General features: G+C 40.9%; 1 protein-coding gene across 1 annotated transcript; it reads left to right on the top strand.

Annotated features, from left to right (window-relative positions):
• Window positions 1–507: 507 nt before the first annotated feature.
• LOC112504396 (trigger factor-like) lies at window positions 508–1143 on the top strand. The gene has a single exon (XM_025108337.1). It carries the CDS (start codon window positions 508–510, stop codon window positions 1141–1143), a length of 636 nt encoding a protein of 211 aa, XP_024964105.1.
• Window positions 1144–1887: the final 744 nt, after the last annotated feature.

Below are 1887 nucleotides of genomic sequence, written 5' to 3'. Positions count from 1 at the left end.
TTTGAAGCTCAAACTGTTCTTGAATATTCATATTTTACTTTTGAGTCTTCTTAACTTTCTTCGTAAAATCACTATAATTTGGTTATTCATAACTAGATTATAAGTGTTATTAAGAGATATGGGATCAACACTTTCAGGTACTATACCATCCTCCTACCCTTTCATTTCTTCTAACCAAGAGCTACCTTTTGCTCAAATTTCTTCTTTTTCAGGTCCTCTTGATGAAGAACCTTCAGCCATGGAAGCTGAATACAACATGGCTGACAATGTCAAGCTTCTACTTCTAGCGGTTGCCATTGTCTTAAAAAAATGACGCAAGTCCACTAAGACATGCCTCTCAAGGAAGACCATTCTTCTGACCTCTCTGTTGTCAAAGCTAAAGTCAATGAGGTAAAGTAATTGCTATCTGTGGTGCAAACGAAAGTTCGCACCAACATTGAGTCCATCTTCACTCTCAATAGCAAGGCCGATGAAGCGCAAGCTTAGCTTACCAAGCATGGTGAGCTGATGCAGAAGATATTGGATCTTCTTCAACATCCAACACCAGTTCCTGAACCTTCTTTCACAGAAGTTGATCGACTATCTGATTTTGAGCAGCGACTGGATCTTATTGCCAATGCTCTCAATAATCTCACCTCTCATTATGTTGATGACAAAGAGGGGGAGAAATACTTACCTCAAGTTGTTGTCCCAACAACACCTGCTGATGTTGATGCTCAAGATGAAAGAGCTGAAGCAGATGAAGCTAATGTTGAAGTTGTAGATGCGATCACATCCCATGAACCTGAAGTTGTTGCTGAAGCTGAGGACAATGATGATGTCGTCAGAGCTGATGGTAGAGACGAAGACCTTCCTATCACTTCTACAGCTAATGTTGGTGATAAGGAAAATGAAGATGATGAAGATGAAACTGATGATCCTCTTTCCTTTCCTGATGCTAGACAAGATCTAGGTGTTGATGATGATGATGATGATGAAGATGACGATGATGATGACTTCACCATTGAATATCACACCAGACCAGCTGCTGTTCAAAAAGGAGTCTCTCTCAGTGAATCTTCTTCCCAGGGGAGAAAGAGATGTCTACAAAGAAACAGAACACCTCATCTAAGGATAAAGATTTTTTTGAAGAAGGAAACCTGACCATTCTACTCAAGCCTATAAATCCTCAAGAATATGCTCAACCCTCCAGGTTTGTCGTCATCACTTCTCTCTATCAACTCTTCTCTACAATCCCTTTTATTACCTGTGGTCGTCTAGATAAGTGGGTACCCCAAAATCCAATATCTGGAGTTCCCAGTGACCTACATATGACTCGACTTAAGGAGTCACTCGACCAAACTAGAGTAAAAATTCTTCTTCGTACCTCTAGCTGTGGGGAGTTCGACTTCCTTACTGAAGTTGAAAGAGTTGAAGCACTCAAGGCTGAGGAAGAACTTCGCATTCAATGTCAACAGAATGAAGACAGCCTCAAGTTGGGCAAGTCTCTTGCCACTCAAGTTCTTCTAAAGAAAAAGTCTAAGAAGATGAACATTGTCAAGGCTCAGGCTAAGTTGCTCTCAGTAGCTGAATCTGAACATCTGAGAGCACTGAAGCTGAAAGACCGATACAAGAGATGGAGCAAAGATCGTTTAAAGAAAAGAATTATTCCCCATCGTATTTCAAACATCACAATCAGTGGTCGTATGAAAGATGGAGGAATGCTCATCTCCATGCTCATCACCAGAGACAACCTTGATGTTGTCACTTAGTATCCTTCCAACCTTGAACAATATGCCTACAGCCAATGGCTGGAAATACGCCAAGCCATTCAGTGCTCAAAGTCAAGGCATAAGCAAAAGATCAAAGACATCCTCAACAATCTCATCAAGAAGATGTCTAGGTTTG

This window comes from Cynara cardunculus, unplaced genomic scaffold, assembly GCF_001531365.2.
Source record: "Cynara cardunculus var. scolymus isolate 2C unplaced genomic scaffold, CcrdV1 Un_Scaffold_5474, whole genome shotgun sequence".
Classification (NCBI taxonomy): domain Eukaryota; kingdom Viridiplantae; phylum Streptophyta; class Magnoliopsida; order Asterales; family Asteraceae; genus Cynara; species Cynara cardunculus.
The sequence above is the reverse complement of the archived record's forward strand: the minus strand, read 5'-3'. Positions and strand labels throughout refer to the sequence as shown.

Excerpts from the sequence above, each read along its gene's own strand:
- LOC112504396 (XM_025108337.1), top strand. The coding sequence starts at position 508 with ATGCAGAAGATATTGGATCTTCTTCAACATCCAACACCAGTTCCTGAA.